This window comes from Erinaceus europaeus, chromosome X (genome assembly GCF_950295315.1).
Source record: "Erinaceus europaeus chromosome X, mEriEur2.1, whole genome shotgun sequence".
NCBI classification, from domain to species: Eukaryota; Metazoa; Chordata; class Mammalia; order Eulipotyphla; family Erinaceidae; genus Erinaceus; species Erinaceus europaeus.
Genome location: NC_080185.1, coordinates 55127688 through 55152139, shown reverse-complemented (window position 1 = coordinate 55152139; position 24452 = coordinate 55127688). Strand labels below are relative to the sequence as shown.

Sequence of the window (24452 nt, the reverse complement as noted above, 5' to 3'; positions counted from 1 at the left end):
TATACTGTATGGATTCCACCTCCATCTTCAGCTTGGTCCTGAGGAAGACCAGTAACTTGAGTTTGAAAGCTAGCACAAAACCAAGTCTTTGTGTATTCAGGTATATTGGAATACTTGCTTCCTTAAATTCCACTTTTTGTCATTGTTGTTTGCAGCAGGTCATAGTTTCCAGTGATTAAAAATATGTAAGATTCAAAATGGTTTCTAGTGAAATCTCTCCCTCCTACAGGTCACTCCCCTCCCACGAAAGCTTCCAATGTTATTAATTTCTTTTTAAAATTTTTAAAAATATTTATTCCCTTTAGTTGCCCTTGTTTTATTATTGTAGTTATTATTATTGTTATTGATGTCGTTGTTGGATAGGACAGAGAGAAATCAAGGGAGGAGAGGAAGACAGAGAGGGGGAGAGAAAGACAGCTGCAGACCTGCTTCACCACTTGTGAAGCGACTCCCCTGCAGGTGGGGAGCCGGGGGCTTGAACCACGATCCTTATTATGCCGGTCCTTGCGCTTTGTGCCACGTGCGCTTAACCCACTGTGCTACTGCCCAACTCCCTGTTATTAATTTCTTGCTTATCCTCCCAGAGGATGCATTTTATGTACATCCTCTATTTGTGTAGCTATCTTAATTTTACTTCAGCAATTTCAAAATTTCTCTCATTTTATTTATTGGTAAATAGTCCTGAGGCTCTGGAAGCATAGAATTTCTTTCCTTGAACTCTAGCATGTGACAGAGATAAAAAGTAGTTGTAGATTTACCCTGACACAGGCTATGGATTTATTGCTTATTCGAGGACTCTTTCTACCCCCTGCATTTTTTTAGCTCTCATTTATTTATTATTTTTATTTTTGCATTTATCTTTATTTATTGGATAAAAACAGCCAGAAATTGAGACGGAGGGGGAGATAGAGAGGGAGAGAGACAGAGAGACATCTGCAGCCCTGCTTCACCACTTGCAAAGCTTTCCCCCTGCAGGTGGGGACTAAGGGGCTTGAACCTGGGTCCCTACACACTGTAACATGTGCACTTCACCCATCCCCATTACCCCCTGACTTTAATTGTATTTTTTATTTGTTGTAAAGCTTAGCGGGAATCCCATGGCTCCAGTGGTACTCATACATTGTAGTTGGATGTGCTTGAGAAAAGTTTTCACTAATTCCCAAAGAGTTAAATGTTCATTTTTAATTAATTTATTTCACAGGTAAAAAACTGACACCATGTATATTATTTAAATAGGAAGTGAAGGTAAAAATAATTCAGATTATACTGGCGGGCTCTGTCTGTGTTGGCACATTTTATTTAATATTGGACTGCCAGAAAAGTCTTGATGTAGTTCTATATGATTTTCTATGCAAAAACGTATCATGACATTTCCAACAACCCAATATTTAAGTTAAGAACCATCCTGAAGGAATTGCCTCATGTCGACATAGTTACAAAGTGTTCTGGGAAGTTTATAATTGAAAAAAAATTGTCAGAGCACCTCCCTTGGGGCCAGATGGTGGTGCACCTAGTTGAGCGCCTATGTTACAATGTTCAGGATTTGAGTTCAAGTCCCTGGTTGCGCCTGCAGGGGGAAAACTTCACAAGTACTAAATCAGTGCTGCAGGTGTCTCTCTTCCTCTCTTCTCTTCCTCTCAATTTCTTTCTGTCTCTATCCAATAAATAAATAAAATATGTTTATGAAAAAAAAGTAGGGCTTGTCCTGTGCAGAATCAAGACATCCATAAATGTCCAGCAAGGTATTTATTTATTTATTCATTTATTTTCTATTTTTTAAGTCAGAGCATCACTTTATTAGTTTTTTAAATTTTTATTTATTGGATAGAGATAGCCAGAAATCTAGAGGGAAGGGGTAAGATAGGGAGAGAGACAGAGAGACACCTGTAGCACTGCTTCACCACTTGCAAAGCTTCCCCCTGCAGGTGGGGACTGGGGGCTCAAACCAGGGTCCTCGCACATTGTAACACACATGCTCAACCAGGTGCACCACCACCCAGCCCCTTTTATTTCTTTCTTTTTATTTTATTTTTATTTTGCCTCCAGGGTTATCACTGGAGTTTGGTGCCTGCACTACGAATCCACTGCTCCTGGAGGCCATTTTTCCCATTTTGTTGCCCTTATTGTCACCTTTGTTGTTGTTGTTGTTGTTGTTATTGCTGTTGTTGTTGCTGAAATGGACAGAGAGAAATCAAAAGAGGAAGACAGAAAGGGGGAAATAAAGATAGGCACCTGCAGACCTACTTTACCACTTGTGAAATGACCCTCTTACAGGTGGGGAGTTGAAGGCTCGAACCAGGATCCTTACACTGGTCCCTGTGCTTCATACCATGTGCACTTAACCCACTGTGCTACTGCCGGCCCCCTATTTATTTACTTATCACCAGTGTTACCACTGAGGCTCAGTGCCAGCACTATGAATCCACTGCTCCCTATGGCCATTTTTCCTTTTTTTTTCTTTTCTATTTTATTTGATAGGACAGATAAAAATTGAAAGGGGAGGGGGAAGATAGAGAGGAATAAAGAAAGAAAGACAACCACAAACCTGCTTCACCCCTTGTGAAGTGTCCTCCATGTAGGTGGGAAGTGGAGACTGAAACTTAGGTCCTTGTGCATAGTAATGTATGTGTTCAACCCAGTGTGCCATTACACAGTGCAAGATTGCCGGAAAATTTTTATTTTTAAATGCAGAACACTGGGTTCTGGTTTAAATCAAATCATGAGCAGGAATCTCGAAACTTCAAAAAAAATTTTTATTCACTATTACAGGGAGCTTTGCGATAAACAGAGTTTGAAAAGTTGGCAGTCTAAGAAGGTGGTAGCCCATCAGGTCATTTTGAGGTAACCAAGAGTAGTCACCAGAATAGCTGAAGAAAATTACAGCACCAGGTTGACTGAAATGGGACAGCATATCTCAGCAGTGCAGGCTCACCAGCTGGGCCTGAAGGTAGTGGTGTCCTGAGTCCAGTCTGCTCAAATGCACCTCTGATGGGGAAGAGATGAGCAAGAGGGCTTAAGCTGTCCTTCTTTGGGCTTGTGAGGTGAACTGCTAGGAAGAATAAAGTGGCAGGTACCAGCCTACAAGCTTTTCGTGCACACCTGGCAGCGGCTGACCCGGTTGCGGAGCTGCCCTGCTTTCAGTGACTCTGAGACAGGCTCCTCCCCAAATTGCTGCCTCTCCTCCACGGTCGTCAGCCAGAAGCTGTATTCGTTGGCGTAGTAGTGGCAGGTACCACGGGCACCACTGCACTCAATGAAAGGAGTGGCCCGGAAGTCCTCCAAGCAGGAGCCAGGTGACACCAGGGACTGTCCTCCACCCTCAGCCCCTGCCGCTGTGTGCTGCAACAGACAGAAAGGTGATGGCTGAGCTGTGCCCACTCAACAGTGACAACTGCCTTGCTGCTCCTGCTGCTCCAGTAGGCACTATGCTCCCTGCCAAGACTCTGGCCTCTTGGTTCATCCCAGATTCTAGTCAGTATACCACAAGCTGTGTCTGGGGACAGGCATCTCTGCTTACCCCTTATCCCCTCCACCCCCCATAGCTACTCAGGACAGGACCACCCCTCCTGATCTCTCTCTCTCTCTCTCTCTCTCTCACACACACACACACACACACACACACACACACACACACACACACACACTCCCTAGATCCCTCCAAACCCCCTGTGTATGGGTAGCTCTACATTGAAGCCAGTGTTTCCCAAACTGCTGTATTTCACTGAGTTCTGTGGTATGTTAATAAGTGGATGTCCCCATCATTTATTTCTGCAGCTAGGCAAGTGTGAGAAAGGACAATGCAATAGGCTGAGGAATGAGGTTCTTCTGACAGCACTTTGAAGGAAGAGAACACTTCCCCACAGATGAACCCACCAATGGGTCTATCTCTCCTCAGTCTAGCTGTCAATAGTTTTATTTCTGAAATGACAAGCCTGCATTAGAACTCCCTATAAGTTTGATTTAGTGTGCCACAAAGAGTTGGTGATCTGTGGAGGACAAGCCAACCTTGTGTTTAGCCAAGCTTCCTAGTTTTCACTTTAGCACCTGCCCACTCAGCATATAAATTGAAGTTTCCCATTTGGGACATCCCCTTAACTCATGAGCTAAGAGTTTCCTGTCACTATACCCAGAAGTGGCTGTCCCTCTCTGTTCACTTGCCCTCTCCACACCTGTATCTTTTATTAAAATCGTTTTATTGGGGGAAGTAATGGTGTATAGGACAGTTGTTGACACTTAAGTGCATTTTCTTATCTCCCTGTGTGTCTGCACACTACTCCTATTACCAACCCAAGTTCCTCTTCATTGTTCATCTTGTAATGGAGACCTGATGTCTTCCCTCTGTGTCACTCCCTTAGTCCAAAGTCTTTTGATTTGCTGCAATGTACCCACTCAGTCCAAACTTGAGCCTCTTTCCATTTTCTTGCCTTGTTTCTTAAATTCCACTTATGTGTGAGATCATCTGTTATTTATCTTTCTTTTAACTTATTTCACTTAACGTGATTCCTTCATGTTCCACCTAAGACATAGCCTAGGAGGTTTCACACCCTCTTAACCTTCTTCCCATCAGTTTTGAACTGTAGGAGGTATGGAAAAGGAATGATATAAACCACTTTCAGCAAATGGCCAATTGGAAACATGTCCAATTTGCATGTCCAGGATATCCTTACTTCAAGTTCTGCTTTGGTAATACAAGACTCTGGGAGAATGAGACTCCATTACAAATGACCATTCTTAATAAAGGAAACATCATAGTTTTCCTAATTTTGATCCTCAGAAAACTTTCCAGAATAAACAATACATGTCCCCGTCTTTTTAGATGGTAGATACTGGATATTATTGTTGTTGTTGCCACCAGATTCATCACTAAGACTGGGTACCTGTATATCTTTGCCATACTCACTGGCCATTATTTTAATAGACGATTTAGAGACAGAGAAGGGATCCCTGTAGCACTGCTTGTAAAGCTTCCCTACTGCAGGTGGGGTCTGGGGGCCTGAAGCCAAGTCTTTGTGCATGGTAACATGTGCACATTACTGTGTGAGCCACCACTCACCTCCCAAATACTGTGGATTTTAAGAAACTATAGAAATGATCCCCAAAAGTATTGTTTTGACACGGTGCATTTAAACTGCAGGATGTGTTGTGAATGTTAGTTTTTGTGTTGGACAAATTTCCTATACTCAGGTATGTAGTAAGCATGCTTATTGTTTCCAGATATCTTTCTAGGAAGCCCAGATTCCCACTTTCACACAATTCCTGGAGAAAATAAGAATGCAAATAGGTTAGAATTGTGTGAAAAGAAGAAGAAAGTGGTTCTTTAAATTAGTGTGCTCATAAACAAAGCAGGTGTAATCTGCAGTTCTTGTACCATTCCTTGTAGATGTCCATGGCCTTCTCTATGTATTCCTTGGTCTGTGTGGTGCACAGGACAGAAGGATAGGTGAGCTGACTGCATTATGTATTGTAATAAACTTCCCAATCCACAAAGAGCAAAACAAGGCAGTACTTCCTTCCAGGCAGGTGCACTAATGTAAAGGGAATTGTGGTCACTGGGATTTCTTCAAACGTGCTCTGATCACATTGCCCCCTGGCAACCTGGGTAAGATGTTCTGCTGAAGCACAGTACTCCAGTGACTGAGTGCTACACTTGTGTTCCCTGGGAGTTATCTAAGCCAAGGATTTGAAAGGTCCCCAGCCATTCAGGGAATGCATCCTTACAGATGTTCTCAGGTTTTTGTTTGTTTGTTTTTTGTCACCAGAGTTTACACTGCTCTCAGGGTACTCTCTTTTCCTCAGATAAAGGAGGGGGGGGGCGCAGGCTGCAGTACTGCTTATGAAGCTGCCATGTGGTGGTCAGGCGCTTAAACCCAGGTCCTTTCAAATAGTAATGTGTGTGTTTTACAATGTGAGCCTTCTCTTGGTCTCCTTTAACTCTTTCTTAGCAAGACACACAGCCTGCTGGCCACTGCCTTCTAACTAGTGGAGAGGCAACAAACCCCCAGAAGAATAAATAAACAAATCATGCCTTCACCTGAGTCTCCTGAAAGGAGATGCCAATGGCTAGAGGATGTTGATGTGGGGAGGGAATAAAAATGGAGAATGCCATACACCTGCACCCTATGTGTGACAAGTGATAAAGTGACCTGATCCTGGGTGGGACAGCTGATCCCTCACTGTCCATCTAGATCACAGTAGGCTCCTTCCCTTGCTTATGGTGTAATAGAAGCAAAGGCATGAAGATGCCGGGAACTTTGTGAGTTGCAGATAGTCTCAGCCTTGAGCCACTGGGTGCAGGCTGCCACTTTCTGCTCATTCATACAGATCTGGGTCCTCTTCTCTTCATATAAGCACAGGCTGATTATCTTCCTTCTTTTCACATGCCATACTTTCTGCCCAGTGTCTTTGAATGTGGAGACCAGTCTGAAGGTGCCTGCTAGAGCTTCCTACCCTCTGCATCTACATTGTGTAGGGGGGGAGGGGCAAGTACAGGGTCTTACCATAAGGAAGGAGTACCCAATCCACAGGCTGCGCCAGCCAAGGGGACACTGTGGGATGGTGACATCCTGGCTGTGCACTGCAATGGCCCGTGACGGTGCCTCACACACGGAGCAGCGGCTGATGTACTGGGGGATGTGAGTCGGGCCAACGGGCATCATGGGGATAGGGGCCGTGGTGGAGAGCCAGTAGGATTTGTCATTCCGCCCAGCATAGTGGCACACTTCATTGATGTTGCAGTAGATGAAGGGCATGGTGCTAAATCGGGGTAGGCAGGAGCCAGCAAACCCTGAAGGATAGAAGGTAGGCAGAGTTAGGCAAGGCCTGGCAAAGGGAGGGGCAGGGCTGGAATTCTCCAAAAGAAACTGAGGCTGGGCTGGATGATGCTATAAGTTCCCAGCCAACCATTTGTTTATAGCAGAGTGAAGACACCTCTCTGTACCATCCATGGCCACTGAATTATTTTGATCAAATATATTTTTTAATATTTTATTTATTTATTCCTTTTGTTGCTCTTATTTTATTGCTACAGTTATTACTGATGTCATCATTGTTGTATAGGACAGAGAGAAATGGAGAGAGGAGGGGAAGACAGAGAGGGGAAGAGAAAGATAGACACCTGTAGACCTGATTCACCACTTGTGAAGTGACTCTCCTGCAGGTGGGGAGCCAGGGGCTCGAACTGAGATTCTTCTATGGGTCTTTGAACTTTGCGCCATGTGCAAATCTATTTTTAATTGTAAAAATTCTCATTTGTTGTTATTATTGTTATTTGCTACCAGGGTTATTGCTAGGTCTTGGTGCCTGAATGACCAATTCACTGCTCTTGGCAATCCTTTTTTTGTACTGAGACAGAAATTGAGAGATAAGGGGGACCTCAAGAGGGAGAGAAAAAGAGAGAGACCTGTAGCACTGCTTCACTGCTCATAAAGCCTCTACCCTGCAAGTGAAGAATGAGGGCTTGAACCTGGATCCCTGAACATGGGAATGTGTGTGCTCTACTGGATACAACAGTGTCTGGCCCCTTCAAGTTCTATTTCCAATAAACCAGGGATGATTATGATGAAAAGTTCAAATTAAAAAAATGTCAGTGTATCCAGTGCTACCTCAACATGTTTCACTTCGTACTATGTCCAGAAGCACCAGGTTTGGGATGTCAACCCACCAGCTCTAATATCCTAGTGAGACCTTTCCTACCTCAAAGGACTCCTTAGTTCCATTTTGGGTGGCACACTTTCTAACAAAATTATAGAACACAGATATAGACCAGGGCCCATGATGGTATTCATATACTTTTCTCATACTTGGGAGCTACTCTCTGCTCTCTGCCCTGATCCAGCTTTCTAGTTCTTTTTTTTTTTTTTAAGTTAACCATTCTTTTTTTTTTTTTGTAATTTTATTTATTTATCTTCCTTTTTGTTGCCCTTGTTGTCTTTTTATTGTTGTTGTAGTTAATGTCGTTGTCGTTGGATAGGACAGAGAGAAATGGAGAGAGGAGGGGAAGACAGAGAGGAGGAGAGAAAGACAGACACCTGCAGATCTGCTTCACCGCCTGTGAAGCGACTCCCCTGCAGGTGGGGAGCCGGACGCTCGAACCGGGATCCTCATGCCGGTCCTTGCGCTTAGCGCCACTTGCGCTTAACCCGCTGCGCTACCGCCCAGCTCCCCCAGCTTTCTAGTTCTATCCTCAACTCTGACACCACCTTCCCTGATAATACTCCTAACCTACCTGCATGTTAGCTGTTGGGCTTGGTCAAAAATTAGTAAAGTCATGGCCCCCTTGGAATATACCTATAATAGATTTACTAGCTCCTTTCAATATGAAGACTCCAAATTTCATCTGATATAAGTTTACCTTTAGGTTCCTGATTATTAAACAAATTGTCCTGCTTTATATGTTAATGTTTTTCAGTCACCAAGTTGCAGATGCTGCTATGACGCCAACCTGACATCCTTGGGCTGATGAACTCTCCAGTCTGTCCTGTAACCACACCGCCCCAGAGCCCTATCCCACTAGACAAAAACAGAAAGAGGCTGGGGGTATGGATTGACCTGTCAACACCCAGGTCCAGTGCAGAAGTAATTATGGAAGTTAGGCCGTCCAGCATCTGCATCCCATAAAGACCTTTGGTCTATATTCCCAGAGAGATAAAGAATAGGAACACTTTCAATAGAGGGGAGGGGATATGGAACTCTGGTGGTGGAAACTGTATGGAATTGTACCTCTGTTATTCCACAATCTTGTCAATCATTATTAAATCACACACACACACACACACACACACACACACACACACACACACACACAAGTTTATAGGACAGAGAGAAATTGAGAGAGGAAAGGGAGCTGGAAAGGGAAAGAAAAATAGAGACACCTTGCAGCTCTGCTTTGCCACTCATGAAGCTTCCCTGCCAGAAGATGGGGACAAGGGGCATGAACTTGAGTCCCTGTACTTGATAACATGCATGTTCAACTGGGTGCACCATCACCCAGCCCCCAAAGATTTTTTTCTGACACTAATTGCTGGGGCTAAGTGCCTGCCTGATCCCAACTCTTCCTTCCTTTCTTTTTTCTTTTTATTTATTTAGTGCTGGATAAAGAAATTGAGAGGGGGAGAGACAGAGAGACACCTGCAATCCTGCCTCTGAAGCTTTCCCCCTGCAGGTGGGGACCAGGGGCTTGAACCTGGGTCCTTGCACACTGTAATGTGTGTGCTTAACCAGGTGCACCACTGCCTGGCCCCTGATGCCAACGCTTTCAACAGTCATGTTTTTCTTTCCTCTAGATAGAAAGTGAGAGGCAGCAAGATATAGAGAGTAAGAGGGAGGGGGAGGGAGAGGAGGAGAGAGATGGGGGCTAGATACTACAGCAGCAACTCCACTATTTGTGAAGCTTCCCACATGCAGGTTCTGCTGTGTGATAACCCAGGACTCAAAACTAGGCCCTCACACATAGTGACAGATGTGCTCTACTAGCCACCTTCTGGCCACGAAGAATCCTTTAAATAAACTGAATAATGATTCCTGATTAATCTGCTTTGTAAAGCAAGCATTTAATAGACTAAATGTGCTTTTCAGGGTCAGCATACCTGTAGTTAATACAATTTAATTCTTGGGTAATCACTATGGCCCCATGGGTCATAGTATTTAACATTGCTAATAATTGTTCACATGTAATGGATGCTTCATATGTGCCAAACGTTGTTGTAAGCATTTGGCATTGGGTGACTCATGCAATTCTTGCACCAGTTTCCAAGGTAAGTACTAAAATTAGTCTCGCTCATTAAGGAAGAATTGGCAGTTTAAAGAGATTGAGTAACTTGTCCTGGGGTATGCTGCTAGTAAATGGTAATGCCAGCTGTCAGCACCCACATCTGCTTGATTCCAAGTGCTACTGTTCATAACCCATTGCCCAACAGTGGGGCCACCAGGGGCTGAGAAGAGCAAGGAGGGTCACTCTAGGTCCTTGTGCAGACAAGTGACCAAGACTGACTGTCAGAGACAGTACCTACCGAGGTCTTGGTTATGGGCTTTCTCTTGCCCCTCCACGAACAGCAAGCTGTAACCCACCCACAGCTGAGTCATCCCGACAGGGCACTGTGGCACCTGTTCTGACTGGCTGTGTTTCACCAAGGTGTAGCCCACTTGCACACTCTGCCCGGGCAGTCCAGGTCTTCCAAAGGTGCCCTGCTTCCCTGGAGCTCCTGAGAAGGAGAGCACAGAAAAAGGGTAAGCCTGGTGCAGCCAGTCATATCAGAAGACTCTCATTTCATACACATGATGGATCAAGGCATGTCATGCACACATGCAGATTACTTGACCCTCAGGGCAACCTGATCACCCCAATTCATAGATGAGGGAACACAAAACCTCAGAGACCCTGCAGCCTGTAAGTGGTGGAGATAGAATGCTAACTCAGATGAGTCCAGGGACAGTCCCCATGTTATTGAGCACACGATGTCATTTCTCTCCTATAGCTACTTGGCTCTAGGAAGGAAGGATAGGACAGAGAGATTGCTTCTTGGACTGACCTTGCAGGTTGTCACAGGAGATAAAGTACATATAGACTTGCTGAACCAGAGGCAAGGGAGTGGAGTTGGAGTTAGCAAAGTAAAATCCTGCCCCACAAAAGATGGAGTTAAGTACCTTCCCACTAAACTTTGAAGCTGTTTTCTATTCAGTATAACTGGTTTACTATTTTGCCATAAAATGGAAAGTAAGTGGTAGAACAGCCAGACCTTATCTCAGATTTTGTTATCTCTCCCACCCATGCCAGAATCCCTGTGTGCCCTGCTGGCCCCCTTCCTTGCCAGAAGGGAAGGTAAAGAGTCATGCTACAATGAACCGATAGCTCTTAAGAACTGGAAGAGAACCTGGATGAGGGTTTGGAATAGCCCTTCACTTTCAAGAATGCAAGAGTTCTAATGAAATAGTCACAGGCTCAGAAGGGTCTGGGGAGCGAAGGGGTTCGAGCTCAGATTTTTAATCTGAGTGGTTTCCACCTTTATAGTCAGGCTTTCTAATTCTCAGGTTTGTGAGTTTGACTCAACCCCAAGCCTCAAACCCTCACTGAAGTCCTCTGTACCCCTTAACCCAACAGCACCAGAGACCTTCATATCCTGGTGGGCCTTGTAGTCCAGGGAGACCAGGATCACCAAGAGCCCCAGGTGGACCAGGGTATCCATTGGGGCCATCTTTGCCGGGGATGCCAGGTAAACCTTTGGGGCCTGGAAGGAAAGAAGGCTCATTCTGGGGTTCTTACTCAATTGGAGGACACTGAGGAGCTTCCCTCAGCAAAGGGGGTTCTTGTGTCACGTCCATTAGTCACCACACTCATTACCAGTTAGGAGTGAATCTAGCATTAAGGGCCAAGCCTTATGGGCTTGTCCTTTCTTGTGTCAGGGCATCTCTACCCTGTCTCCTGGCTCTGAATATAGCCGTTCTAAACCCCATTGGCACCAGTTTCTTGCTTCCTTCCTCTCTTCCTCCCAGAATGCTGGGAAGTATTTATGGGAACTACTGGTTGTCCCACAGCAGAAATGAGGGTATGGAGGCAGGCCAGAGAAACAGCTAATTTACTTGGGGTGGGGTGGAGGGAGGCAAACCTGGGATTTGAAGCCAGGCTTCCTGTCTCCCAGTCCTCTACTTTATTTGGTGCCCTTTGTTCCCCACCGACTGTCTGGAGCAGCTTCTGTGCTCTGCACATATGTTCTCTTTTTTATATAAGTATTTTTATTTATTTATTATTGGATAGAGATGGAGAGAAATTGAGAGAGGTGAGGGAGATAGAAATGGAGAGAGACAGAGAGACACCTTCAACTGCACTTCACCACTCTTGAAGCTTTCCCAGAATAGGTGGGGACCAGGGGGTTGAACCTGGATCCTTTTGCACTGTCATGTGTGCGCTTAACCAGATGCACCACCACCTGGCCCCCACATATGTTCTCTAAAGCCAAATACAACTACTACTCAACTTGGCCAGAAATTTGGAAGCAGAGGAAACACTTGACAGATGTGCTTCTTTGGAGTAGAGGTTCCCACAGTTGCCCTATCCTCCCACTTGGGCTCTCTTGGCTCCCCTAAGATTTCCCCTTTCCCCAGCACCCTTCTCACCTTGTTGTCCTCTAGGACCTTGAATGCCGGGGTCCCCTGTGAGACCAGGGACACCATCAATGCCTGGTAGACCTGAGGGTCCAGGAGGGGCCTGGGAGACTTCTGCAACTGGTGTTTTTCCAGGGGCACCTTGTAGGCCAGCAAAGCCTGCGAGCAATTGGGTAGAATGGAAGCGTCAATGGGAGGCACAGGAGGAAGCCAGGATGGGTTTACATCTTTTTTCCCCTTCCTGTTTGTCTCTATAATCCCTGCTGGTTACTCCCAGGAGCTCTTGCCATGCTTTTTACAATGTCCTCTCTACCCATCTATCTCCTTAGTAGATTGGTAGCTTCTTGAGTGCAGGGACTAGGTTATGTTCATCTAGTCTTCTTGGGACTCAGCACCAGGTGTGGCAACACAACAGACAAGTTCATTGCAAATATGGTGGCCTTAGCCTTTGATTTATTGAGGTGTTTAATTATCACTGGTCAGAAAGGTTATTATCGCTGTCTCAAAAAGGTTGAATGGCTATGTCCAACTCTAGAGGATAACAGCATCACGGCCTAGGGAACCTGGCCAGCTGTTTTATAACAAACCTAACAAGCCAATCTCCTCATTAATTCACTGAACTAGTGCTTCTTAAGTGCGTACACTGTGTTAGGCTCTAGTTGATCTGGTGATAGAATTGTGAGTAAGATAGATTTTTTTGTCACCACCAAGGCTTCACTCCACCACTCTGGAATGAGAGAAGAGAGAGAGAGAGAGAGAGAGAGAGAGAGAGAGAGAGATAATACAAAAGAAAGAGAGCAAGTACTGAAGCTTTTTTCAGTGTAGTGGGTACCAGGCTCAAACCTGGCTCATGCACATGGCAAAGCAGTGTACTATCCAAGTGAGCTATTTCACTGGCCTAAGAGAGACCTTTATGGAGATAAAGATGGAAAGTGCATCACTTGACAAACACCATTCATCTTATTGCATGCTGAGAGAAGTACATTGCTGGAAATGCACAGTGCAGTGCCTCTGGGAGAGAGCAGAGATACCTATAAGGTGGAGAATGTGCTTTACAAATCGATGAGTGGCTTTTATAAACAGTGGTATTTAGGTGGAAACCATGAAAAACATTATGAGATGGGGGAAAGGGCATTCCATAAAGCTGAACTAGCCTGGGCAAAGGCCCTGTGCTCAGTCAGTATGGCATTCTGGGATGACTGAAAGAGTCTTGTGATAGGTTGATAATGAGAATGAAGAGGGAATTGTCACACGGCCCTTATGGAGCATAATTCATTTCTTCCTTCGCCAAAGGGAGCCAGTAGATGATGTACATTTGGATACAGTTTCTCAAGTCAGTTTGTGGAGAAATTATTGTTGGGTGAGGTGCTCATTGGAAGCAGGGATAGCAGTTGGTGGGTTACTGTGGTGAGTCACACAAGAAGTTCTGGTGGCTTGATTCTGGGAGGTAGCAGTGAAGGTGAGAGGTGAGTGGGCACCAGGCTGATGTAGAAAATCTGAGCTCCTGGGCTTGTTAATGCATTGGTATCTATGAGTGGGGAGAGTGGGAGAAGGGTGCAGAAGGTGGTACTTCACTTCCGGATTGAGCAAACAGGTGGGTGGTGATCTAGTACATGGTGCAGAGAGTGGAGGTAAGTGGCAGAACCCACTGCAGGATAGCAACAGGGGCCTTCACTCCTGGAAGCTAACAGGGGTAGAAGTACCCAGAAAGTAGAACCAATACCTCTTTGCAGGAGCTTGAGCCAGAACCTTCAGATCTCCAGGCTTTCTTGGTGTGGTTTGGTAAGTGATGACTCTTGAAGGAATGGTACCCCCAGGCCCATCAGGCTTAGGATCAGCCTAGAAGGTGCTTTCAACTCACCTCTTGGCCCTGCTTTTCCCTTCATCCCAGGAAATCCTGGTTCTCCAGGTGGCCCAACCTTGCCTGGAGTTCCCATGAAGCCAGGATCACCTTTCATGCCTGGCAAAGTCCAAAGGGGGAGCAAGTCAGGGCCCATTGTGGTGGTGCTGGTGGCAGTGAGGGGGGTGGTTTGGTACTAGGCCAAGGTGAGGGCAGGAATAACACCCTCCCAGTATCTGTAATCCCTCTTCATGGGGTGGCTGGAAGGGGCCACATCTGAATGTGGAGTTACAATAGGTCCAACATCCATCCAGGAAGCCATACCTTTCAGTCCTAGCTCTCCAGGGACGCCAGCAAGACCTGGAAAGCCTTGGTCTCCCTCAGGCCCTAGAGGGCCAGGGATGCCAGGGAAGCCAGGGTCTCCGGTGTCACCTTGATCCGAGGATGGCCCAGGAGGTCCTGGGGACCCAGGGGAGCCTGGGCGTCCTAAGGATAAGATTAGAAAAGGGATGAGAGACAGAGGAGTAGGAAGCAGCCACTACTGAAGACCTAGTAAGTGTAAGGAAATCAAAGCCCATTTCTAGGGCAGAACATGAATCTTTGCCGTATGTGGGGTCACAGTGCCCAAATCTTCCCAAACCCTTTTAGCAGCCTATTCCTGGCCCCTGAGACACTACTGGGTCTGGTGGGGGTGGGGCTTCTATAAGACTGAGCAGACTCATGCATGTCCACTAATAGGGACAGAAATGAATTGTGTATGGGACCTCCCAAACTCCAGACAAAATGTCATGGCCAGTTTTCTTTGGACTTCTTGTCTTTACCTCGTTCTCCATCTAGGCCTGGTCGCCCGGGGTCACCAGGCTGTCCTGCTAGGACTGAAGGCAAGGAGAAGCCAGGGGCACCAGGGAGACCAACTGGACCTTGGAGACCAGGGAAGCCTGCAAATAAACGGGGCTGCAGTGATCTGTGTGCCCAGAAGAGGGCGGAGCTCTTTCAGGGAAAATGGAAGCGCTTAGCTAGGTGTTAGACTAGGGAACGTCAGCAGAGGGCGCCTCTCCCCGCATTTTTCCTTGGTAGTCCGCAGACAAACACAACAGAGAAGGACTTCGAGCAGGCGCTGAGTTTTAGAAGAGTGCTTTGGAAAGCTCTAGCTCCCAACTTCATTGGTATTGCAAATAGTTTAGGCAGATTTTCCCCAAATCAGGAAGAAGAGAAGGAGTGACTTTAGCACCTTGAACTGAAGTTTCTCAGTGCCCCCTCCTCCCTCCTTCCCTTCCTTCCCTCCTTTCTTTTCTAATAACCAGGGTTATCACTAAGGCAGGGTGCCTGCACAACCAATCCGTCCCTCCTGGAGGCCATTTTCCCCCTTTGCTTTTGCTTCCCTCCCCTCCCCCTCCTTTCCTTCCCCTCCCCTCCCCTCCCCTCCCTTCCCTTCCTTTCCCTTCCCTTTCCTTCCCTTTTTTTTTTCCTTTCCATTCCATTCCATTCCATTTGATAAAGACAAATAAACTGAGTGGGGATGGAGAAAGAAAGATATAGCAACTAAAACAATAAAATATTTAGGAGTAAACCTAACCAAAGAAGTGAAAGACTTGTATACTGAAAATTATGAGTCACTACTCAAAGAAATTGAAAAAGACACAAAGAAGTAGAAAGATATTCCATGTTCATGGGTTGGAAGAATTAACATCATCAAAATGAATATATTACCCAGAGCCATCTACAAATTTAATGCTATCCCCATCAAGATCCCAAGCACATTTTTTAGGAGAATAGAAAAAATGCTACAAATGTTTATCTGGAACCAGAAAAGACCTAGAATTGCCAAAACAATCTTGAGAAAAAAGAACAGAACCGGAGGCATCACACTCCCAGATCTCAAACTGTATTATAGGGCCATTGTCATCAAAACTGCTTGGTACTGGAACATGAACAGACACACTGACCAGTGGAATAGAATTGAGAGCCCAGAAATGAGGCCCCACATGTATGGACATCTAATCTTTGACAAAGGGGCCCAGACTATTACATGGGGAAAGCAAAGTCTCTTCAACAAATGGTGTTGGAAACAATGGGTTGAAACATGCAGAAGAATGAAACTGAATCACTGTATTTCACCAAATACAAAAGTAAATTCCAAGTGGATCAAGGACTTGGATGTTAGACCAGAAACTATCAGATACTTAGAGGAAAATATTGGAAGAACTTTTTTCCGCATAAATTTTAAAGACATTTTCAATGAAACGAATCCAATTACTAGGAAGACTAAGGCAAGTATAAACCTATGGGACTACATCAAATTAAAAAGCTTCTTCACAGCAAAAGAAACCACTACCCAAACCAAGAGACCCCTCACAGAATGGGAGAAGATCTTTACATGCCATACATCAGATAAGAGTTTAATAACCAACATATATAAAGAGCTTGCCAGACTCAACAACAAGACAACAAATAACCCCATCCAAAAATGGGGGGAGGACTTGGACGGAATATTCACCACAGAAGAGATCCAAAAGGCCGAGAAACACATGAAAAAATGCTCCAAGTCTCTGATTGTCAGAGAAATGCAAATCAAGACAACAATGAGATATCACTTCACTCCTGTGAGAATGTCATACATCAGAAAAGGTAACAGCAGCAAATGCTGGAGAGGGTGTGGGGTCAAAGGAACCCTCCTGCACTGCTGGTGGGAATGTCAATTGGTCCAACCTCTGTGGAGAACAGTCTGGAGAACTCTCAGAAGGCTAGAAATGGACCTACCCTATGACCCTGCAATTCCCCTCCTGGGGATATATCCTAAGGAACCCAACACATCCATCCAAAAAGATCTGTGTACACATATGTTCTTGGCAGCACAATTTGTAATTAGCCAAAACCTGGAAGCAACCCAGGTGTCCAACAACAGATGAGTGGCTGAGCAAGTTGTGGTATATATACACAATGGAATACTACTCAGCTGTAAAAAATGGTGACTTCACCGTTTTCAGCCGATCTTGGATGGACCTTGAAAAAATCATGTTGAGTGAAATAAGTCAGAAACTGAAGGATGAATATGGGATGATCTCACTCTCAGGCCGAAGTTGAAAAACAAGATTAGAAAAGAAAACACAAGTCGAACCTGAAATGGAATTGGAGTATTACACCAAAGTAAAAGACTCTGGGGTGGGTGGGTGGGTGGGGAGAATACAGGTCCATGAAAGATGATGAATGACATAGTGGGGGTTGTATTGTTAAATGGGAATCTGGGGAATGTTATGCATGTACAAACTATTGTATTTACTGTTGAATGTAAAACGTTAATTCCCCAATAAATAAATTTAAGAAAATAATAAGTGCTGGAGAGGTTGTGGGAGCAAAGGAACCCTCCTGCAGCGCTGGTAGGAATGTATATTGGTCCATCTCCTATGGAAAGCAGTCTGGAGAACTTTCAGAAGGCTAGAAACCCTAAGGCTACAAACAACCTTCCCCATTCTCTTTAAAATTCGTATTTCTTCCAGTCTTGGGACCTCTAGGACTATGCTTGTATTTCCTGATGCCTCCCCTCTCAATCCCTTACCCTGTTATACTGCCTTTGCTGACCTCAACTAAATCAGTGCAACCAAGTTCCACCATGCCACATTATGCCACCACTGACTTTTTGCTTCATATTTTATCCAGAGATGCCAAGCCAGAGATGCTTACCTTCTAACCCCAATAATCTGATGAGACCTTTCCTAACACATGGGACTACCTAGTTATACTTCAGATGCTGCTTTATCTAATAAAGTTACAGATCCCAGATACATGCTGGGGCCTAGGGTATTGGGTGCCTGTATACACAAATACATTATTTAGGGGCAACTATATATCAAAGTAAAAGTGCTTAATAGTCCTCTATGATTAGATTTAGAACTATTTAGCTTAACAATCAAGAAGAATAGCCTAAAGAAGGCACCCTAAGTTTTCTAATCAAACATTTATTACTTAAGCTTGGCTACTCTCCTCTCCTACCCTCTACTTCACTTCCCTCAATCACTTTATCTACTCAACTAATTACACAAATGTAAGATACATCTGTTAGTTTCTGACAACATCAGCATTATTGTAACTCCTTGATAATCTTCTTTTTTTCTTGTTGTTTTATTGTTATCACTGTTGGACAGGACAGAGAGAAATGGAGAGAGGAGGGGACAACAGAGGGGGAGAGAAAGATAGACATCTGCAGACCTGCTTCATCACCTGTGAAGCAACTCCCCCGCAGGTGGAGAGCCAGAGGCTCAAACCAGGATCCTTATGCTGGTCCTTGTGCTTTGTGCCACGTGTGCTTAACCCACTTCGCTACCACGTGACTCCTACCCACCCCTGATAATCTTTAGAAGAAACACTGTGTACAATTTTCCAAGAGATATACTGGAAAATATTTATAAACTAAAGGACAGTTATTATCTCTATGACAACCTTTGCTAGAATCACCAAACAAATAAATCCTGTAAAACTCAAGGTTAACTTAGATACAACTGAGATCCGAGGTGTATTTCCTCCCTAACTTGAGGCCAGACCCCATTAACCTTACACCAGTTTGGATACAACAAATGACAATCAACACTTTAACAACTGGGAGATAACTCAAGCTTGTCACGTAAAGAAGGGACTACAAAAGTTGTAAAAGGCCAAGAGACTGGCATACATAATGACAGACTTTTTGGCCACTGTCAGGCCACCCTATCACCCAGGGTCCTAAACAGGGAATACTTGGATTCCTCCATAGATAATATGGGCTTAGATCTAATAGATCCCAATCTCTACCATTACTGGTCACATCCCTTGGGAAAGTCATCATAAGCCCTTTCATGAGAGCTTCTTCTTCAGGACTGTACCCTCACTGAACTAGCAATGATAGGGACTGCCCCACTCTCCAAAGGGAGGCTGGGTCATCCTACTCTGCCGCTTGAAGAAAACTGGTACTAAAATGAGTACAGTCTATAATGTTCACAGCTGTGACCATGAACTGTGAACACAGACTGACAAGGACTTGGAAGTTGTACAGGCTTCTGTACTAATGAATATATATGGGCCCTTTATCAGATCTATGGGATAAATGATTAATTGTATTTAAATGTTCTCTTCAAGTTTGGGAGAGACACTTTGTCCTCCTGATGCTGCTTTCTAATCCTATTATCAACTCTGACACCATCTTCCCAGACAATATTATTAGTCTACTTCTATTTTTTTACACTCTTTTTTAAAAATAAAATATTATATTTTACTTCCTTTTCAAATATGGAGAGAGAGAGAGAGAGAGAGAGAGAGAGAGAGAGAGACCACAACACTGTCATATCTTTCAGTGAGGTAAGGGACAGTCATGGCTAAGCAGCATATTATCCAAGTAAGCTATTTTACCAGCTCAAAGATTTCTCTCTCTCTCTCTCTCTCTCTCTCTCTCTCTCTGTCTCTCTCCTCTTCTCCTCTGTGTGTTTTTAAGCCAGGACACTGCTAAATTTTTGTGTATGGTGGTGTCCGAGATTGAACCTGAGACCTCAGAGCCTCAGACATGAAAGTATTTTCTGTATCCATAATGTCCTCTCCCCAGTCTACTTTGCACTCTTTTCACAGACCCCAGCTCTTCCTCTCTCTCAGAGGTAACCATTCTTGAATTTTGTGTTCACCTTCCTTTCTCATCAAAGTAGGACAATTCATATCTGTATCCCTAAGCAGTAGCTTATTTGAATTTGCTTATGTGTAAATGCTTATCACTGGAACCACATCAAATGCATTCCTTTGCTACTTGCTACTCCCCCAATTATGTTCCTGAAATGTATCTATCCTGACATATGCTGCTTACTACATTTGTAATTGCCTTTAATTACTCCAGATAGCTAGAGCTAATGAATCATTTAATGGCTACCTTTAGACAAGGTTTGGAAACAGGTAAGGAAATGCCATATGCTTCCATTAGGTCCTATCTCCTCTATCTCCTATGTCCATGCAGTCTTCCTATAGGCTCAGCCCCTGCTGAGTTCTCACTGTGCAGATGTTACTGGTTTTCAGAAAAGAAAAGGTTGATCCTGGTCAGAAGAAAGAATAATGAGGAAGAGAAAGAGAGAGAGAGAGAGAGAGAGAGAGAGGAGATGTATCAGTAAAAGATGTATCAGTAAAACTTATAGCCAAGAAATAAATAATGGCTATAGTTCCTGGAAAACATAGCTACATTATATAAACAAGTGGGTGAAGAGAGAAAATGTGGTGGAGCAATAAAGAGAACATTTTGCAAACATGATTTCCTGATAACATGCCATAACATAATGACCAACATTTCTTGAAGACCTACAGTATGACAGGCACTGCACATACTAAGCACTTTTACATAGACGATCTCACTATTCATTGATTCCTTGCCTAACCTATGGGGTAGACTCTCTTATTATGTCCATTTTTCTGAATAGGAAAACTAGGGACTCATTTAGGATTAAAAAATTGTTGTTCAAACTCCTATAACTAGTGAGGATGAAAGCTAGGATTTGAAGCCAGTTGGCCTGGCTTCACAACTCATGTACTTTATTTATTTGCTCTGCTCTAATAGACAGAAATAGTGACAGAGAGAGACAGAGAGGAGAAGAAACACCTGTAGCATTGTTCTATCACTTGTGATACTTCTACCTATAGGTGGGGACAGGGGTTTGTTAATATGAGTGCTCTTCTAGGTGTCCATAGCCTGGTCACCCCCCAATCCAAGCACTTTATTGTGATACAACATAAAGTTCATGTCCCGTTTACACTGAGTGAGTCTTCAGAATATCCATAAGGAAAGAAAAAAAAAAAACATGATTCATTCTGTCTGAGAGGTGGGGAAGGGAGATTTAAGAAAGGAACCTTAGGGGGGGCCAGGTGGTCATGCAGCTTAGCTCATGGACTGGCTCAAGAATCCTGGTTCAAGCCCCCAGCTCCCCACCTGCAGGGGTATACCTCACAGGCAGTAAAACAGGTCTGCAGGTGTCTATCTTTCTCTCCCCCTCTCTGTCTTCCCCTCCTCTCTCAACTTCTCTCTGTCCTATCCAAATAACAAGGGCAACAAAAATAGAAAAAAAATTGTCTCCAGGAGCAGCAGATTCATAGTGCAGGCACTGAGTCCTAGCAATAACCCTGGAGGCAAAGAAAGAAAGAAAGAAAGAAAGAAAGAAAGAAAGAAAGAAAGAAACGAAAAGGATCTGAGATAAATTGATGAGTGAAGGAGTGAGTGATGCCTTATTTCTGGCAAAGCCAAGAATTTCTCATTACTTGCTGTATATGTGTTCAGGGGAGACTGTTCTCTTCTTAGTCTTGGACTTCTTCCAGCAGTCACACTGGGCCCTCAACTGTCACCCATACTGGCTACCAAAGAATTTTCTGCAAAAACTCTCATTAAGTGCATAAGCCCTGTCCCTCAGAACCACAGAACCCAGGCTATAAACAAGAGTACCAAAAAAAAGGCCTGGAAATTATTAAAGGAGAGGGACAAGGCTGGGTGGTGACACACCCAGTAGAGCACACACCATCTGGAGGACCCATATTCAAGAGCCCCTGTCTGCACCTGCAGGGGAAAGCTTCACAAGCAGTGAAGCAGTGCTGCTTTCTCTCTCCCTCCCTCTCTCACACCTTTCCCTTCTTTCTCTCTCCCTCCCTCTCTCATACCATCTACCAAGTAAACAAATTAGAAGGAAAAAAATGGCTGCCAGAAAAGAGGTGTCATCCCAACATGGATCTCTAGCAATTACTCTAGTTAAAAATAAATAAAACTAAATAAATAGGAGAGGGGTAGAAAAACTGGAAGTTAGAAAGGATCCTCACTGAACAGTACCCTCTGTCTGGATAATCTTAGGCATGACCAGCTCTCTTTTTCAGAAGTCAGTAACATTGAGTTTCCGGGATTCCTGGAGATGCTAAGCAAAGCTCTACCTTGTGAATGGAATAGCCCTTATGTGCTCCAGCTGCAAGGCTTGACTGACTCACTTTAAAAGAAATTATTTTAATTAAAAAGATAGAGAGGGGGAAGAAGGTAGATAGATACATAGATGGAGAGAGAGAGAGAGAGAGAGAGAGAGAGAGAGAGAGAGAGACAGAGAGAGATACCGAGACCAGAGCACTGCTCAGCTCTGGCTTATGTTGGTACTGGGAATTGAATCTGGCATCTCAGAGCCTCCAGCATGAGAGTCTTTTACATAGTCATACTATCTCCCCAAACCTAAGGAGGCTCACTTACCTTGGCTACCTTTCTGTCCTTTCATCCCCAACTTCCCTGGAGTTCCAACACCAATTCCTGGGGATCCCTTTTCCCCTTTGGGACCAGGCAGGCCAGCTGCTCCAGGCACACCACTTATACTAGGTCCTATGTAGAGATAGGAGGACAGAAGTCAGTTGGAGTGAGGTCCTCACTTTTAGCTTACTTCCTGGGATCCCGAGATTCCTGCCAAACAAACAGAAACTGAATAATAAAGTAATGGGAAAGATAGTTCATTTAGGTAGAAGTACAACTTTTGTTTTCTTTCCACTTAACACCAAGGGAACCTCAAGTTGGTCCTTGGTGAGGTGATCTATGACCCCTAGGATATGGGATGTACAGTCAGTTGGAAATTCAAGGTCAGCTCTTGCCAAACTTCTAGAAGAATAGATACTAACCTCTTTGCCCATGAGGGTCCCTACCTGGAGTTCCATGGCTACCCTTGGTTCCTGGAAGACCATTCAGTCCTTGCAAACCGGGAAGTCCAGGAAAACCTGAAGGGAAAGAGCATGAGCAATGTCTCCAAGAAGTTTGAATCACAATGGATCAGCAAGAGGTAATACCTGACCCCAAGAACATTCTAAAACGCTTATTCTTAGAGGTTATGGCTTCTCTCTCTTCCCTTCTCTCTCTTTATTTTTTTACACATAAGTGATTAATCACCCCAAGGATGATTTCTGAGAGGGGGTGGGTGGACTACAGCAGACTGTACATACCTTTGGCTCCTGCTAAACCAGGTGGTCCCAAAGGCCCACTTGCCCCTGGATGGCCAGGAGAACCTGGAAGGCCTGGACTTCCAACCATGCCTGCCATTCCAGAGAGTCCTAAAAGGGAAACCAAGGCAGACATTCAGGATGGGTCATGGTATGTAGCCTATATTCACTTTCTCAGAATAAAGTTCTAGCATGGTACCTGGGGAGCCAGGAAGGCCAAAATCTCCAGAAACACCAACTTTCCCATCTTCACCTTTGCTCCCTGGGAAACCCACATCGCCAACTAGACCATTTTGTCCTTTCATACCTACCAAATCAAGAATATTGAATGAGCAATCACATTTCAGACAGTGTGGTCTGGCACAGTAGAGAGACAACAGGAAGATGAAGCCATGGTGAGCTATCAAGGGAGCTGACTCCATGAAAAAACACTGAAGAGGTGTGTGGTGGTTGTTTTCATAGTTTGAAGGGTTCCACTCAATTGAAAAGTATGAAATTTATTCTTTTATGTTTAAATGAACTTGTTTTGAGCATCCCTAGAGGTAAGACCTTAGGTAGAAATGGTCAAGGAGCAATTCAGATAACTATGAACCAATGGGGAAGATGTCATTATCTCAAGTTTTTGACAAGTCTGTGAGAGGGGCAGGGGTAAGATAACATTGTGGTTGTGCAAAGAGATTCTCATGTCTGGGCCTCCAAAGTTTCAGATTCAATCCCTGCACCACTATAAGCCAGAACTGAGCAGTACCCAGGTTAAAAAAATGTCTATGAGAGTCAGGAAGGGAAAGTAGGCTGTTTTTCTGGGAGAAATTGTGGGCTGGCTATGAATGGACACATGTTGGGTACAGCATTTTCTGCACTGGATGGATGTTGTAGAACTTTTAGAAGACTTCCAAAATCCCCTCACCAGTCTTCATTTTAAAGGAATCTGTGAGCCACAAGAGGAAAAATTCAGCAGCCTTACCTTTAAGGCCAGATTCTCCAGGCTGTCCCTTGGGTCCTGGGATGCCAGAACTTCCAAGAGTCTGGCCCCGGTCTCCTGGGGATATCAATATATTGTTCAAATGGGGAGTAGATGCTATAGCAAAGACATCTTGGGGATACAAAATCTTTTCAGAGTCAGTATCATCAGAGAAAGTCTCTGGAAAATTACACACTGGGTAAAAAGAGAATGATCACAAACAAGGGGTAAGTACCCTATCTAGCTATAGGTATGGACTTCTGCTATGTTTAGGACATCCAAATACATATTTAGGATCAGTATGGGCAGAAAAGAGGATAAGAAGAGACCCTTGGACATCATCAGAATGGAGTGGTGATGACAGCAAGAATGGTAAGTTTTTCCTGTCAAATGAGCTAGACCCAAGGTTCTCCACTTTTGCTGGATCTGGCAAACAGGTGGGTCAAACTGTTGAGGGAAAACATACTACCCAGAAATAGGAGTGGGTTCAGGTGTGGCTTGGAAGGTGTAGGCGGGACTTTGGGTTTAAAAGGTTGCATCTTGCTCTCTTTCGTTCTCTTTCTGGTATTACCATGTGACCAACAAAATGCTGTAAGTTACTTTCTCTCT

At 44.4% G+C, this 24452-nt stretch overlaps 1 protein-coding gene across 2 annotated transcripts in view; it reads right to left on the bottom strand.

Annotated features, from left to right (window-relative positions):
* Positions 1–2750: 2750 nt before the first annotated feature.
* Positions 2751–24452, bottom strand: part of LOC103120162 (collagen alpha-6(IV) chain) — a 414904-nt gene continuing 393202 nt past the window's right edge. For both annotated transcript variants that reach the window (XM_060182558.1, XM_060182559.1), the window contains 13 exons: positions 23847–23921; positions 23082–23189; positions 22886–22993; positions 22592–22663; positions 22152–22277; positions 14758–14874; positions 14261–14422; positions 13958–14056; positions 12109–12255; positions 11106–11222; positions 10008–10199; positions 6498–6784; positions 2751–3339 (listed from right to left, as the gene is read on the bottom strand). In XM_060182558.1, the coding sequence (XP_060038541.1) occupies positions 3079–3339; positions 6498–6784; positions 10008–10199; positions 11106–11222; positions 12109–12255; positions 13958–14056; positions 14261–14422; positions 14758–14874; positions 22152–22277; positions 22592–22663; positions 22886–22993; positions 23082–23189; positions 23847–23921 (1871 nt within the window). In that variant the 3' untranslated portion in view covers positions 2751–3078. The remainder of the gene's footprint in view (positions 3340–6497; positions 6785–10007; positions 10200–11105; positions 11223–12108; positions 12256–13957; positions 14057–14260; positions 14423–14757; positions 14875–22151; positions 22278–22591; positions 22664–22885; positions 22994–23081; positions 23190–23846; positions 23922–24452) is intronic.